This window comes from Microchirus variegatus (assembly GCF_963457635.1).
Source record: "Microchirus variegatus genome assembly, chromosome: 11".
Classification (NCBI taxonomy): domain Eukaryota; kingdom Metazoa; phylum Chordata; class Actinopteri; order Pleuronectiformes; family Soleidae; genus Microchirus; species Microchirus variegatus.
In genome coordinates, this window is record NC_139812.1 from 10,034,143 (window position 1) to 10,047,506 (window position 13,364).

The 13,364-nt window shown below is 42.5% G+C and overlaps 1 protein-coding gene across 2 annotated transcripts in view; it reads left to right on the forward strand.

Annotated features, from left to right (window-relative positions):
• akt3a (v-akt murine thymoma viral oncogene homolog 3a) overlaps positions 1-13,364 on the forward strand; it is a gene marked incomplete at its 5' end in the record, with an annotated part of 44,786 nt that overhangs the window by 15,873 nt on the left and 15,549 nt on the right. For both annotated transcript variants that reach the window (XM_083898053.1, XM_083898054.1), the window contains 2 exons: positions 5,081-5,206; positions 8,912-9,023. In XM_083898053.1, coding sequence (XP_083754179.1) covers positions 5,081-5,206; positions 8,912-9,023 — 238 coding nt within the window. The remainder of the gene's footprint in view (positions 1-5,080; positions 5,207-8,911; positions 9,024-13,364) is intronic.

The window sequence follows — 13,364 nt, forward strand, 5'->3', positions numbered from 1 at the left end:
TAACCCGTATGGCAGGCGTATGTAGTGGATTAACTGTTAATTACATCAGACACCAATAATGAAGTTTCCGAGGCCTGTGCCATCTTTAAATCACATATGGTTGTTTTTTTTGAAAAAGTCCAAAAATGCACATAAAATTTACACCCTCCCAAATATCGCCACTCAAAAATTCAGCGAAACTCACATTCAGGCCCATATTCAGCTCATGTCGCACAACATGAAAGTCTGCCGATAACACTAAAATTAGGATATTCTGTTCACTATTATTATTAAATAATGATAATCAATAAAATTGTTTATTAAAAATAAAAATATATTATCAAACAAGAATAATAAAATACTTTTGTATATTTTCATTCAGATAGAACAAAGGATATGTTTCAATGAGTTTTGGAAGAAATGATGTCGCTCTGTCCCACACTTTGGGAAGCAATAGTCTTATTAAAATAGTCTCTTATGTTTTTCTGTGTTTATTCATCTTAATATACGGGCAAATATCCAGTCAGCTTCTCTGTCACCTGTTTATCATCATCGTTATTTAGAGCCAAACTCTATGAACACTGAATGTGTGTGTGTGTGTGTTGTTGTTAAACGGCCAGTCGATAAAGCTGTGTCCCTGCTGCAGAGCTGCTGTGTATGTGCTGGAACGTGGAAGAACCTCCCCTCCACCCTCTTCATCCTCCGCCTCCCCCATACCTCGATACACCACCACCACCACCACCGCCGCCGCCCCCGCCCACCGTCACCGCTCCCGCTCCCAGAGTGCCAGTCACACAGCCCCGTCTCTGCGCCATCTGCATATCAGCTCAAGCCTCGGCCAAAGCATTAAATTAAATCCCTGTTTGGGTTGATTAACAAATGGCTGGTGAGCTCACATAGTTATGGAGTTATTTATTTAATTGTCATGAAGTTTTTTTTTTTTTCGTTTCCACAGCAAAAGCAGGAGAACAGAGGTGTGCAGGTGTCCTGAAGGAGTGAGTGTGTTAGACTCACAGATACAGAGACGCTGCAAAGCTTTTTGTTCTAAACGTGTGTGACTCCTCTCTGTTTTGCTGGCTAACCGCTTGTACCTGTCCCTCATTTTCTCCAATTCCCCCCCCCCCCCCCCACTCTTCCTCTCCGTCCCAAAATGAATGGTTAATCGCTTTTGCTAATTGAGTGACAGTTAGTCGGTGCGTTGTCGTAATTGTCCAATCAGAAAGCTTGGAACAGACACAGTCACAGCTGATTCATCTCTGCCTCTTACTGCTAAACCCACAAGCTGCAACTGGAGGATGTGCCAACAAGATTTTATGTCTCCTCGAAATTCCAAACTTAACTTTTCAAGAAATCTAATCTCGTTAGTAGTTTTTAGTCGCCTTTAGTTTGCGGCTCGTACGACAGAACAAAAGCGAAAAACAAAAGGTTCCTCATCATACCGGTGGATGTCGTTGTTTAACAACAACCCTTTTTAAAGAGTTCTTTAAAACATTTGTTTCTCTAATGTATAGATCAATTTACAACATCCAATTCAATGTAAGAGAATGCTTTAGTGTTGAATATCCCAGAGTGTAAATCCTCTGTTCCTCACATCTTTCAAGTCACCCACGTTCTCCTGTAGTGATGATATTGTACTATTCTAACAAGAATCAGGAGACTTGTGTTGTCTTAAGCATGTTTGTAGTGTAGTATTTACTAATTGGCCTGAAGGGAAAAGTAAAGTTGTGCAGAAAACTAAATGAAAATGAAGTGAGGAGTCCGAGAGAGATGGTGTGGGAAGGAGACCGGCTGTTCTGTTTTCTCCAGCAGTCCAAACTAGAGACATGTGGCGCTCCAGACAAGCTGTCCAGAGTGGGAGAGCTCGCTGGACTCATTACAGGCAGGGCCAAGACGGGATAGCTTGACAGAACACCGTTGGATCATTCGGAGAATTGGAACGGTCGAACCGAACCAGTGTTAGTTTTGTGTCAGGATAAATGTGTGTGTGTATGCGTGTGTGTGTGGGTGTGTGTGTGTGGGTGCGGGTGCATGCCTGTATCTGTTTGGAACAGCGTGTGTAGACAACTGTCCATCTCTTCCCTCCGTCTGTGCCACCCCTGGCTGTCTCCCCCCTCCCTCCAGCGCACATGTACAAATAAACACACACACACACACACACACACACACACACACACACACACACACAAACATGCTGCCTAGGCTGGTCCAGAAGGATTGCTTAAATGTTTGCAGTAGTACTGGACAGCTGAGCGATGAAGTGGCCAGCCACAGCCTTCCATTGGAAACTGACTCAGAGAAATGACTGGACTTGGACCAGCAAACCAGTCATCACTGCCAGTTTATAACAGTTTTATTAGTTTAACTTTCTCTTCATCCTCATCCATTTTGTCAGTCAGTGCATTTTCTCTCCTGTCCAGTTTGAAGTTTCTCTTTTTTTTCTTTTTCAGATAATCAATTTCCTCCACTTGCAAATTCAGAGGTGGAACAGATAAACCTGCTGGCATGTATTCATTTCTCAAACAAATGTCTTCCTGTCTGTCTGATGCAAACCTGCAGGTCACCAAGACTTTTGTACGTTATGACTTTTACACAGTGGGGAAAGCACAGGTGTTACGACAGTCATTACTGAAGGAAGATCTATAATAAGTCCTCTTTAAACATGAAATATTCCCTGAATCATCATTTTACTGATAACAACAATTGAACACTGCATTATTGAATTTAACTAGTTATTGTGGCTCTCTAACAGACACAATTACAGTTGCAGTTTGGTTAATTGCACTGATTATATTGTGCTTTGGTTCTATCAAAGTTGGTGTGATTTTCCGCATCTTTAATTCACTCCATCCCTTTGTTGGTTAGTGTTCATAAATGTATAAAAATTCCTCTTCCATGCGACTCTCTCCATCCCACCTCCCTCTCCTTCCCTCCATTCAGCCCCTCTCTCGCCGCCGCACTCTGTTTTTCAGTCGCAAGTGTTCCAAAGAATATGCTTTGTTTCTCAAAGAACAGGAGCAGGAATGTGGAGAGTGGGCGGATTTGTGAAAAAGAGGAAAAAAATAGACGAGAGAGAGGAGAGGTGTGATTCTGTGATCCTGATGATGCACCAACACGCAACAGCATTTTCTTATCTGTCTGTCATTGTCTGTCTGTGTCTCTCTCTGTCTTCTGTCTGTCTGTCCATGTGTACTGGTCCAAGTCAGCTGGCACCCCCCACCCACACACACACACACACACACTCTCAGCTCTACATCCAGCAGCACCCAGAGGTACCGGCAGGGCCCGCAGTTCAGCGGAGCAGGTGTTTTTTCCGCAATGTGTTAACGAGCACGGCCTGCTGTCATTTCCGCTTTAAATGGATGTCACAAATAGAACACGCACTCCTCGCTTCGCATCCTCCTCTCCCCTGCAAATTAGCCTAAAACAGGTGATCGGGGCTGTTACAGATCTTCTTTTGCGTGTTGGTATGTCTTCTTCTTTGCGTGGAAATGTGTCTGCGCCCGTGTGTGTATGTGGCCTGTTCACTAAAAGCGGCTGAGTATAGGGAACATTTATGTCTGTGGTTTATTATTTCACTTGTTTGAAATGAGAAAGTGCTTCCTGCCTCCCAAAGTGTTGACACCGTCAGTCATCAGAGTTGTGTGTTACCTCAGTTCGTGCACAGCGCCAACCCTCTTCTTGTTCCCATTGTACTGCTCAAACCCATGTGTGTATCCATGCTGTTTCTAGTAAGTGTTATCCACCTCTGTGGTGTGGAAATGTTTGACACTCGTGTAATCCTGCGATGGGTCATCTGATAAAGCTGTGGTGCCACCTTAGTGCCAGTCTGTGCCAGCCAGTTGGGTATTACTCTGCCACCAGCTGCTCAGCAGATGTTGTTATTTGTTGCTGCGATGTAAGAAGGGATAATTCTCGATGTGTAATTTGACCTCTCGTGTCATTCCTTCTTATCCCTCTTTTCTGTTCAGTGGGGCTTTTGTGTGTGGGTTTGCATTTGATACTCGGGTCATCACCTCAGGGCCTGCCCATGTTTCAGCCAGATGATGTTTCTGGCATGGACAGTTTGAGTGGTGGTGCCGGTAAACATGTTTTTTTTTGGTTTTTTTGCCATGATAATCCGATCTGAATCTGGCAAGAGCGGTGGGAGATTGTGTGTGTGTGTGTGTGTGTGTGTGTGTGTTTGAAATTCACATGTTGTGGGGAACTAAATCTATTTACAGTTATATTATGGGGACGAGCCACACGGTTGGTGTAGTGGTTAGCGCTCTTGCATTTGCTGCAAGAACACTTGGGTTTGAGACTAAGGATGGAGCCATGGAGTTTTTACGTTCACCCCATGTATGCGTGGGTTTTCTCCGGGTTCTCTGGTTTCCTCCCCAGTCCAAATGTGCATCCTGGATGGTGAATCTGCATGTTTTTAAAAACATGCAGATTTGGGGATTAGGTCATTAGGAAACTCTAATTGACCGTATGTGTGAGAGTGGATGGTTGTTTGTCTCCAAGCAGCCCTGTGACGGGTGTACCCTGCTTTTCGCCCTATTTTCAGCTGAGATCGGCACAGTGTCCCTGCGACCCTCATGTGGAGGATACAGCTGTAGCAAATGGATGGATGGATTATGGGGACTTCCCTAATGAGGCGGCAGAAAAAAGTGATAGTTATAACATAAAACTTGATGTTTTTAGGTGAAGACGTATTAACAGTTACGATGAAGCGCAGGTTACAGCAGTGTGAGTAGAGCTTTGAGTCCCTCCGCTCCTCTCTGTCTTCCATTCACTCGCACTAACACACATACAAACACACTCACAATGGACACATCTGTGCTGTGAGATTCTTCAAAAAAGACAATCTTGCGAGCAGACCTGACGTCTGGTCTTTGTATAAACAGCTGAAGTGATTTGATCACATGTGGTCGCAGGAGACGCATCCTGGACTCATCTTCATTCCAGGTGTTGGACTTAAGGCTGTCCACATGTGAGTGGATCTCACATGTGGACAGATGTTAATACCAGATGTGAATGGTCATTAACTGCTTTGATCACCAAGTCTTTATTTTAACTGACTGTTCTCTCGCTCTCCCTTTGTCTATATCTTTCTCTCTAGGTGAATACATAAAGAACTGGAGACCGCGGTACTTCCTGTTAAAGACAGACGGCTCTTTCATCGGCTACAAAGAGAAACCTCAGGATGCGGATCTGCCCTACCCCCTAAATAACTTTTCTGTAGCAAGTAAGTTACCTACGTTTCATATAACAGTTTTCAGTGCATTTAAGGTACTTTTACTGGACTTCATACTCTTCTTCACTTCTGATTCTTTGATTGTAAAATATGGCGTTCTTACAGTAACTTTTCATTCTGGGTTCAGTATTTTCAGGCTTAACAGTGACAATAATACACCAGTTTTGATTAACCCCAGTAGGGAGTGTTTCAGTTTAAAGCAGAAGTGGTATCAATGTTTTGCTTTTGGAATTTCAAGTCAAGTGTCTTTCACTTGAAGGACACGCGCAACGCGTCTGTCGTGTAAACCGCCACGAGATGTTGCTCAAATTTTCCCCGCGATTTCATCACACAGAGCTTCACCCCAAAATGGTCCAAAAGTAGTTGCATCAGTTTTCCTCCGGGCTTGTGAAAACATCAGTCTTTACATCACAGTGTTGATATGCTTTACAGAATTCACAGAGGGACTCTAATTAACCATTTACCAGTACATCATCTGTCTGCACCTGGTTAACAAGCGCCACAGTGTCGTTGACATGTGTAATTAACCAGCTAATTAGTTAACAAGACGCATTTTATTGTTTCTCATTACCACCATCTCCTTATTGTTTATACAATAAATGCAGATTGCCGGTAAAACACTGTGCTGGCTCTCCAGGTGTTTTAGCACTTTTTTTTGTTGCAAATTTACAGCGCTTACAGAGTGTTTTTCAGTGTGACACGGCTCGAAACAATTTAAGGAATTAAAGGAACGTGAATCACACCAAATATTTAGTGATATAAACTGTGAGAACAAATAATCTAACATCCACCAACCAAACTGAAGTCACCAACAAATTACAACTGTTTCCTGATAAATAATAAATGGATCAATGTTGATGCAGTTTCACTGGTTAATGGACATAATCTGACTTTTACAAGACCTGATGCAAATGTATTAGCTTCCATTATGGCACTATAATAATTCTCATGAAATGAATCATTGTGATTGTGATAGTAGTCTCATGCCGCTATTTAATTGGATGGCCTCAGAAGATGAGGTATTTATTTTTTTATTTCTGGCCAAGAGGTCAGTAGCTAAAGGAACAGATTACAGTTAATACATTAAAATAAAAAAGTAGTTTAAAAGTTGGCATTTAAAGAGCAGGAGTTGTGAAAGCACCGATCAAAGTATTCCCATTGTCTGTCATGGAGCGAAACAAGTGAATGAAATTAAATTAGTTTTGTCATTTTGAGTTCAGATTGTAGAATATTCCAACTAAGCAGTCAGGGCAGACACTCTTTAGCCCAGTCAGTCTGACCATGTGGAACAGTCAAATAAATATGTAATAGAAGGGAACTAAACCAAGAAAAGCCAGTGCGTATATCTGTGTACACCCAACGAAGGCCAGCCAGATCTATATCGTTCACAGTGGTATGTGAGGCGACTACAACCACGAAACCCAAGGCGCAGTGATAGATAGAATCCAAAGACGGGAGAAATTTGGCTGAAGCACTCATGTACAGGACGCAAATGGATGCTATGAAATATCTGCAGAAGAGTACAGTGAGGTTTGGTGACAGATGGAACAACAGGAGAGAGAGGGGGAGAAGACACACGCGAGAAGAGGTGTAACGTAAGGGCGAAAAAGGAAAAGGAAACGATGACAAATGTTAGAACGCAAGCCGAAACCTCCGAGAAAATGATAAAGAATGGTACCGAGAAGGGTGGAGGAGGAGACTGAAAGATAGGAGCCCGGAAAGGGAGGACAAGTACTGGGAATGAGCGATGGGAATCGATCAGAGGGAGATTAGGGAGAGAAAATTGCAGTTGTGGGGAGGAGAGAGGAAGAAGAAAGAGGAGTCAGAGGACAGAGATGGAAGGATGAGTAGGTGGAGAGCAATGGAAGAGAGTTGGAATGGAGGGATTGTGGGAAGTGGATGGGAGGATAAACGAGGAGAGGAGGATCGTCAGCGCTGAACAGACAGGGAGGAGGAGATGAAGATAGGATCGAGAACGAGGAAAAGGAGGAGAGGAAAAGAGTTTGTGAGGAGGACAAGCCAGGCCATACATCCGGCCCCGGCTGCTTGGCACAGCACTGGCACTGCCACATCTGTTGCCCAAAGCTGGGAGGCCAGGTGGTGGTGTGTGTGTTTGTTTATTTGTGTGCGTGTGTGTGTGTGTGTGCGCACGAACAACAGAAGTGGTCAGATGGAACAGAGATGGTACAGGCCTGTTCCCTGCAGAGGGACTCATACATACAAGCTTGTCGTGTGTGCCCGCATGCACACACACACACACACACACACACACACACACACACACACACACACACACACACACACATGCACACACACAAACACACACACACACACACACACACACACACACACACACACACACACACACACACACATGCACACACACAGATGTACACACACACACTGAGGATGGATGCACGCACTCACATACACCAACTAAACCGCTACACGGATTTCTCAATTCCCTGCTGTGGCAAACAACCCAATTTCAGCTAACGTTCAAACTTCAATATCACTTTTATGTGTTCATGTGTGTGTGTGGGTGTGAGTATTCTTTTGGCATAAACCAGAGCCTGACCTTGTTTTCTGGCAACACAGCAGGCCTCACTCAGTCACGAATCAGGTAGTGACTTCTTTGTGTGTGTGTGTGTGTGTGTGCGTGCGTGCGTGCGTGTGTGTGTGCGCGAGTGTACGTTGCTTTGTGTACAACATGGGTGGCGTTGTGTCATTAACCTTCCTGTCTATCCTTAGGCTGAGCCACGACATGCTGCGCTGTACCACACTTAAACAGAAAGTAATTGGGGGAAGGGATGACCAGAGGCAAGGGAGAGGAGAGGAAACAAGAGGAGGAGTGATGAGGGCAAGAAAGGATGACAGGCGACAAAAAATATTGGGTGATATGACAACAAAAGGGGGGTTGATGATGCTGTTTGACACCAGCTCTCGTCTCCAGTTACCACAAAGACTTACAGACCACCTTTAAAAGTAAAAAAAAAACGGCCTACTGTATTGCCCTTTATTTTCTCAGATACTGTATTTGGCAGATGTGTGAGCTTTTCAAGACACAATCTCCATTTGCACAGGAGAGATTTTTGTTTATGATGTTTAGATAAACTTGTTTTTAAACTGTCTAACCTTATTCTAATGTCAGCAATGAGTACACGCTACTGTAACTCAAGTGTTGTATGCCAGGAAGCACAATATCAGGAACCTGAAATGAATTTATATTAAATATAAATTGTATTTATTCCTTTGTTTTTGCAGATGAGACATAATTGATTTTGATGCTTCAGCTGTCCTAGTTATTAGTCCCTCAGCGTTCCGTCGTGTTTGTTTATGTGTTTGTTTTATTGTCTGACAGATACTGTCCCTCCACTGCAGAGCAGCATGATAACACAGTACTGAGTGATAATTAGACTATTTTATGCTGTAGACTTGAAAAGTTGTGAACATAGACACAAGACCACACATTTGAAATTGCTCAGAACCTTTTCTTCAGTGTTAACTTGTGTAAGAAAATAAGAAATGAAAAAAAAAAACCCACAATAATACATTTCTAAATTAAATGTTATTTATTTTGGTAGTGATTAATGTGAATATTTTCTTTGCTCCGTATATCATAAATCATTAAAACGTATTTTTAAATGTATTTTCTGTTCCACTTGTACTAAAAATACGTCACTGTCCCTGTTTCAGAATGTCAGCTGATGAAGACAGAGAGGCCGAAGCCAAACACCTTCATCATACGCTGCCTGCAGTGGACCACAGTCATCGAGAGGACCTTCCACGTGGACTCACCTGATGAGAGGTCAGTTCCCTGAGGAACTGCTCAGTGTTTCCAGCTTCATCCACTCACTGTAAGCCAGTGAGCAATGAGCTCCGTTTTCCTGTGGAAGCTCTAATCACATTCAGCATATTAGGCTGAAATGTGGCTTGATTCATATCTAGATTCCTATTAATATTCTACAGCAAAAGCTTCCTTTGAAGCTGGAAGTGAGTTCTTATGGAGCACATATTGAGCTGAGATGGTTTCACGCAAATCGACCCCAGGAAAATCTCTACTCTCTCTCTGACATTTCTCTCACAACAGCAGTTCGGATCAACATTGACATTTAAGTTTACACAAATTATGTGTGAGGCTTTTTTATAATCCAGAAAGAAAACCAAACCACAACGTGTTTGCACACTAGTTGTTTCCCCCAACAAAGTGTGTTTTTTGGGGGAAACAACTTGGAATAAACAAGCTCTGCTAAAAGCCTTGAAATGATCTTGACATTAGACTAAACATGGGGAAAAAAATCCACTATACTTAAGTATCATGAAGGGCAGAGGTATCTATGAGGAGGTTTGCACAGTTTGAGAGTTTTGGTATGTGTGTGTGTGTGTCTCAGAGGTAAAGAGAGAGGGTGAGAGAGACAGAGTGGAAAGGAGACCTTTCAAGTAGTGTCGGCATAAATTCTCCAGCTGCTCAGTTCCTTTCTGAGAAGCTGAGGTGTTTATCTCCAGAAAATGAACAGCTTTGCCCAGAAGACCACAGATGCTTCTGTGCATCCTTTGAGTTTGTGTGTGTTTTTTTTTTTTTATCTGTGTGTGTTGCAGCTGTCTGACCAAGTTTGTTGATGTTGTGTACGTTGCTTTCTAGTAGTTTTCGCCTCAAGGTAGTGAGGCAAACGTGTGTCAAATGTAGCCTACTGTAAAAACTAAAACACTTATATTAATTATATAAGTGGTTGTCTACAAGCTCCAGATGTGTGTATGTGTTCTTGTCTTGTGTGAACAAGATTTGTTCTTCTTTGAAGTTGAAGTCAGTTGGGGGGAAAGAAGTGTTTGCATGCCTTTGTGTGTTTGTGTGTGCTTGTGCGTGTGTGTGCTTGTGCGTGTGTGTCTTTGCAGGCACAACTGTGTGTGTGTGTTACTGTATATGCTGTACTGTACCAGTGTTGGCACGGCTCCAGCTACCACAGCCCCAACTGTGAACAGTGAGGGTGGCACACATTGGCAATGTGCCTGATCGTACGAAGGCCCATTATCTCTCATTAGCAAAAAAAACTCATTATACCAAAAAACACTCTAACTGAGAGAGAGAGCATTTATCTGCTGCCTGACCTTGAGAGAGTTCCTATTGCTTTTTATGCAGCTCCACACGCACGCACACACATCATGGGTGCCACAAACTGAGCTCTATTGTCGTTGATGGAGTGTATAACTTGAGTTTGCCCTTGTTTTGGAGTGTGTAGGGTATGTTCAGAAGCCTTTGCAGTAGAAAGGCATTCAGATCTTAAAACCACACTGCTGTTTAGGTTCAGATGCATGTTTCCTTGGGATCCTTCAAGGAAACATATGGACACATAAGTCAAAAACAAAACAAACAACGTAGAGGTGATGTTTTTTTTCCGAGTCAAACAGGTTTCATTATTATGATCTTTTCACAGCTTACATTGGGTAAATGCATTTGAAAGTGCACACTTCTAAATCCAGTGCATCTTTCTCTGTGGTTCTTAGGATCTCTGAATATTTGAATATCATGTGAGGTTCATTTAAGTTTGGGATGGGGAATGTTTTTTACAAACGTGTAGCGCTGCATGTGGCACAGGATTAACTATGTTTGAGCAAAGATTCAAAGAATTTATGAATCCAGTTCAGACTTGAGGAAACAACTTTTTCTGCATGTTATTGTCATATTTGAAATCACAGGTCATATCAGAAATACTTAATCGTTTATATTGTTGTCTTCCTTTCTACACAAAATTAATGACATTTTGAAAGTTTTATTTACTCAAGTTCTCTTCTCTTCTGTTTATTAGAGCAGAGTAAAACTCGATCCTGCAAACAGAGCATTATTCATATTCATCATTGTTAAATACAGTGTATGCACATCTTTTACACACATACAGTCACACACTCACTTCCTCCCAACAGATGTTGACCAACATCACTAATGGAAAGTCAATGGGGAGGAACAATGTTAGCAAACAACAGAGCATTGTTCTCCTCTAATGCATCAATCTACACATACATTCACCCTCTTTCTCTCTCTCTCTCTCTCTCTCTCTCACTCACACACACACACACACACACACACACACACACACACACACACACACACACACACACACACACACACACACACACACACACACTCAGACTGGTAGGCATTAGTTCTGCTCCATGATCATTGCTCATTTGGTTGATTCTCTAGTCAACCATGTTTCCTCTCTGTTGAACAAATAGGTGTTTACGTTAATTGAAATCACATTAGCGCGTTTAGAAACCTGGTTAAATACGACCCCGTTCAGACCAGGTACTAACATTCGTCCTTGGTGACCCGATCATAAGTGGCCAGCATTTAATACGACTGTTCACTCTTGGCATTTACATGCGTCCTGGATGCGTCTCCTCTGACCACTTTCAATCGGAGCGCACATCCCCCACCTGATGTGCAAACACACACGGTCATCTTGCACGTATGCAAGGACAAAAATATGGTTTTAAACGTGTCTGCTGCCGATGTGGAAAAAAGGGGAGGAGCTGTTATTTTTTTTGTTTTTTGTTACTGTAATAATTTATTGAAATGCTCGTTAGCTTATGAGAGACAACGTCACGTATTCTGAATCAAAAAATAAATTGTGGTCTTTAATGTTCCTGAGGACAGATTGTGTAGGGGTTTTTGTGATGGGATCTGTTGTCAGATACTGGTACTGCTTTCATGACAGGAGTTCATACCAGGTCTGATGGAACATGTGAGTAAATTGAGGGTGCTTTCATACATAGCCTAGATCAGTTCTAATGGACTTGTGTGAACACAGCAATCGCACTCGTTTCCAGGCACAAATCAACCGGGCTGAGACCACGTAGAGAGGGTGGTCTCAGCTCGGTTGCCATAGGTTCCTTTGCAATGTGTACACAATTTACAAGTTCTATCCAGCTGTATTTACCGACGAACCAGTACGACCAACAGCGCTATTGCAACAGTGCCACTGCCTGGAACAACTATGGTCTAGGCTTATAAATGGACTATAAAAACAAAGCAGCTTACCTCATGTGTCTTTGGAATACAAACTGTCCAGTGAAAAGGTCATTCTAGTCTTCTTAATCCGAGGTGTCTGGATGCAACAGCAGTGTGTCTTCTTATCGTCATCAGATATATGGCGTTGTTTTCTCGGCGTAGCCCGGTTGTACGCTGAAATTGAAAAATGTTCATATCCTGAACTCGGGTATATCACCATCCAGAGAACGACAAACTGCAAGTTTCCCTCAAAGGTCTAACCTATCACAGAACTGTTTATAAGCACGTAGCATTGAGGCCTTGTGGAGTCTAGACTGCAGTGTGAAAACAAATCCAACTAAGGTTAAGTGCAACATTGTAACGCATTACTTGAATCGGAATGAAATACCGGTATGGATTTAACACCTCTGCAATTTATTGTTACAGGGGACTCAAATGACCTGGGGGCCAATCTATTGTTGTCAAGAGGGGGCCGGCCTAGAGAACATAAAGTGGGAGATGATATTATGATAATCATTATATCACACGTATACTTAATAATAGTATTTATATATATAAACCCATAAATACTACACATTGTCCCTTTAATAATGGGATAATTATGACCAAATGTCTTATTATTACACACAGTGTTTAAAAGACAGTGAGCTCGTGGGCCATGTTTTCATTATAACATGACATTAAGTGGGGGGCTGCATGTAATCGGTTGGGGCCACCAGTTTGAGACCCCTGGTGTAGTGGATCAAGAGTCAAGGGCCTTTCTGCATGGAGTTTGATGTGTTCCCCATGTGTGTGCAAAAACTTTTTTTAGGGGATTAGGTGAATTGGACACTCAGTGGGGTCAAAGTCAAATGACCTGGGGGCCAATGAGCCTCTTGTGTGGTCAAAAGGGGGCCGGCCTAGAGAACAAAAAGTGGGGAAAAAACTGTTCACAGTATTGGATCATGATATCACAGGTATACTTTGTAATACTCTTTATGATGCAAAGTGAATCTATTAATACCAAAAACAGAGACACAATCCACACAACCTTTCAAAAACTTTTCAACTTTGATGTGTCCAGCTCATTTTTACGTAGGGTGCAAATTACCAAAATGGACGCCAAAATTAAAAAAGGCCAACTTCCTGTTGAGGTGAGGCCAT